Source organism: Equus przewalskii, chromosome 5 (assembly GCF_037783145.1).
Source record: "Equus przewalskii isolate Varuska chromosome 5, EquPr2, whole genome shotgun sequence".
Taxonomy (NCBI): Eukaryota; Metazoa; Chordata; class Mammalia; order Perissodactyla; family Equidae; genus Equus; species Equus przewalskii.
Genome location: NC_091835.1, coordinates 74,032,442 through 74,036,696, shown reverse-complemented (window position 1 = coordinate 74,036,696; position 4,255 = coordinate 74,032,442). Strand labels below are relative to the sequence as shown.

At 35.0% G+C, this 4,255-nt stretch overlaps 1 protein-coding gene across 1 annotated transcript; it reads left to right on the top strand.

Moving 5' to 3' along the window:
• The first annotated feature begins 2,743 nt into the window (after positions 1–2,743).
• Positions 2,744–3,688, top strand: LOC103562340 (olfactory receptor 6C1-like). Its single transcript, XM_070622171.1, has one exon. The coding sequence runs from the start codon at positions 2,744–2,746 to the stop codon at positions 3,686–3,688; it is 945 nt and encodes a 314-aa protein (XP_070478272.1).
• Positions 3,689–4,255: the final 567 nt, after the last annotated feature.

Below are 4,255 nucleotides of genomic sequence, written 5' to 3'. Positions count from 1 at the left end.
GGTATTAGTAGAAGATCTCTATAAAAACCTGTAGATTTTGAGAGTGATTTATGTGATTCTTGTTTTCCTTCATTATTCCTATTCATGCTGGTTGGTGCTTTGATCTGACTTGATCTGACTTCCCTTTCCATTAGGAAAAAAAAGCAACTTCATTTTTCTTTCAGAGGACTCAGGGAAATGGAATTCTGAACTAATTTTAGGAATATTCTAAGGCAGTCCTAATGCAATAATCTAAAAAAAACCCTAAGTTGGTTCTCATGAGATTTTTTGCATTCAGTCACGATGAAGTTCTTACATGATATTAGATGTCAGCAAATACAGTTGGGAATGGAATGAATCACCCCAGAAAAAAAATTAGGGGTTATTATAAAGCCAAATTATTACTCAAGATATCAAATTAAACCAATATTCGGTTCTCTTCTCTGACAAATTAACCTAGCATATAGATCTACCAGGAAGAAAAAATGGTCAAGTGAGAGACAAAGATAGAGAGTGAGAAAATGGTGTAGTAATGTTGAGGGTGCAGATTGCTTCAAGGATGCATGTGTTCCCAGCTTTACCTAGGACTTCCTAGGAACTTTAACTTAAGAAGAGAGAATTTAGTATACATGTAGAATGCAGGATGGTAAAACAAGTTTCCAATTATAGTGTGGAATTTAGGAGCTTCTCACAATTCATTTAAAAAAATAAGGAAAAACAATTTCTTAACCCTTTAATAGGCCTTTAAATATTTTTACTTCCTTATATTGGACAGTTAGGGGAATACTATTGTTCTTTTCTCAACAAGACCGTCCTTAAAATTCACCATTTCCAGTTATTTCACTTAATGCAATGGCAAGTATTTGTTTATTGAATAGATTAACTTTCACTTTCAATGAGCCACAAGCTTGATTCAACAGTGAGATATTCAATAAAATTAGAATTCATTAAAAAGATAGGGGGAGAAAGGAATATGGAGCTTGTTACCATAAGTTATATGTGACTAGGAAAACAAATGTAGATGAGTAGTTAAGAAGTTAACCTGAAATGGTGTCTTACAGTTTGGATATATTATTCACTATTCTACCTAAACCATCACAGAAATGGCTTAAAGATCAGAGCCATGCCCAGCCTTTAATTACAGAGGATTGTTCAGTGAGAACAATGACATTTATGTTTGTAAATATCTATCATGTACTTGAATTGCCATTAATTTGCTTACAGAATATGTCATTGTAATGTCTGTTTTTCTTGTAAGTTCTCTTCAGCCTGTTCACTCCAGTCCCTGAGGAAGAGCAAAGGAAAGTGTTCATTTTCTTGTGAATCTCACATGTTATCCCAGCAGCATTGGCTGCCATCCATCTCAGCTGGAAGTTTCTTCAAATCATCATAGTGATATTTTTGGCTAAATACTGAGTGAAAATACTGAGGTGAGTGATAAGAGAGCTCAGGCATGTCAGAGAAAAAAACTTGAGAAATTTCACAGTATTATGATGCATTACATACTACAAATCAACAATCCTATATCTTTAAATTAAATATTCTATTGCAAAAATTTCTCTCATGACACTGAAATGAAAACTTTACTATTTAGTGACAGTACACAGAATGAGTGATATGAAAATGGACTGGTTGAATTTATTCAGGGAACTTTTAACTTCCTTTTAAAATGTGTTATTATCATTATTATTATTATTCAGGAAAAGAGAATAAAGGGCTTTCCTGTGCTGTTACATTGATTACTTCAAGGTATTGACCAAATAGAGCTTCTAATAAGTGAATGCTGATGTAGACAAGAGGAAAAACATACAAATATAATATGGGTTAGGATGCAGAATATGTGTATATATATATATATATATATAACACACACACACACATATATATATACAGAGAGAGAATAATGACGCCATTTAGATGGGAGAAATTTTGAAGGAAAAAAAAGTTCTGCAGAAGATAATGTTTTACTTAGATAGTCATACAATTTGGTTTCCTTAGCCCATGACATAGATCCAATCTACTAAATTTCTACTCTGCCTCCTCTCTACTCTATGCTTTCTAATATCTGACAAGAGCATGTCTAAGAATTCAGTGTCTGTGTCTTCAGATGAGGAGTAGGTGACTGGAAAAGGTGAATGTGAGCCAGGGTGGAAACGTAGAAAGCTGTCACATTGTTAAAGGTTTAACTCCAACAACTCAAATTTTGGAGACATATCCATTTGAGTTACCTTTTTCCTGACATATATGACTTTCCTATATTATACTACTAAGTAATAATATGAGAAATTAGGTGACAGAAATTAGGAGATGAGACTCTTTCCTTGGGGCTGAAGAAAGGACGAATAGTGTTTCAAAGGGAAGGGAACACTTTAGGGAAGTCTTTTTAAAAGTGGACAAGTGGTGCTTCTATTTCAGTAATTCAAATATTCAGAAAAACCTAGGTTTAAATCTTTGTTCTTCCCATTTAGGGTACGCGATTTGGATAAGATTAAAAAAAATCTTTTTAGACTGTTTGCAACCTGTAAAATAGGGATTTTCTGAAGAAATAGTCTATGTAGAACACAGAACTTGGCATATGGTAAAAATTTACTTTAAAACATGTTACCTAGTTTCATTAACTTATTTTAAAAATCTAAATTAAATTAGTGTGGTATAATATGTTTGCTTCCAGAGACAAATTCCAGCACTACCCATGGATAATCCTCTTTTCTTTAAGCCTTCTCATGGTGTTTTCTCCTCTAGGTTACACAAGAAAAGAAAAAAAATGAGAAACTACACAGAAATAACAGGGTTTATCCTCCTGGGACTGTCAGATGACCCAAAGCTTCAGGCGCTGATCTTTGTCTTTCTGCTCATCACATACATGCTCAGCATCACTGGGAACCTGACCGTTATCACCCTCACCCTGCTGGATTCCCACCTCCAGACCCCCATGTATTTCTTCCTCAGAAATTTCTCCTTATTAGAAGTTTCATTCACAACTGTCACTACACCCAAGTTCCTGAGCACCATTATTTCAGGAGATAAATCCATTTCCTTTAATGATTGCATGGCTCAGTTCTTTTATTTCATTCTCTTGGGAGTCACTGAATTTTACCTTCTGGCTGCCATGTCCTATGACCGTTATATTGCCATCTGCAAACCTCTGCACTACACGACCATCATGAATCAGAGAGTCTGCACACTCCTTGTCTTCTCTTCATGGCTAGTTTCATTCCTCATCATACTCCCATTACTCATGCTATTCATACAGCTCGATTACTGTAAGTCCAATGTTATAGACCATTTTACTTGCGATTATTTCCCCTTACTACATCTCTCTTGTTCAGACACAAAATTCCTAGAGATAGTGGGTTTTTCTTGTGCTGTACTTACTCTATTGTTCACTTTGGCATTAATAATTTTGTCCTATATTTATATCATCAGAACCATTTTGAGAATTCCTTCTACTAGTCAGAGGACAAAGGCATTTTCCACATGTTCTTCCCACGTGATTGTCATCTCCATCTCTTATGGCAGCTGCATTTTTGTGTACATTAATCCATCAGCAAAAGACAGAGTGTCTTTGAGCAAGGGAGTTGCTGTGCTCAACACCTCAGTGGCCCCCATGCTGAACCCCTTCATTTACAGCCTAAGGAATCAGCAAGTCAAGGGAGCCTTCGTGGACATGGCGAGGAAGACTCTTTTTCACAAGCAAATGAAAAAATGAAAGTGCTATCATAAATTAGAGGCACAATCAAAAGCAAATAGATGAAAAACAGAGCTTTTCAAAAGTCTGTTAATATTCACAGAGCCTCTCTGGAGGTATTTTGCATTGCTTGTACTTCTATTGTCAGCAGTTTACTAAGGATATTTGAATACAGGTACAGATACAGATACAGGTACAGATATGGAGCTCTCTCTATACACCAGCAGAGAGATAGGTAAGTTTTTCTTTTCTCCATTCAAATTCGAATCTTCTCTCATGCACTTCCCTCCTTTGGCTAGTCTTTCTACCCTCTAACTATGAGATTGATCTCATTTCCATCTTCTAGATATTTTTTAATTCCAATTTTTCACAATAATGCTTAGAAAATTAAAGAAAGAAGGAGACAGAACAAGAGAGAACAGTGTTTTATGATTTGACCAGGAAACAGTTTTTCTAGAAATTCAGGAAATATTAAATCATGTTTACTATTATTTTTAATTTGCTATAAACATACTTAGACAGACCTATTAGAATATTATGGACACTATCTACTTGATGCTGTAGCTCATGTAGTAACTATGTGAAAAA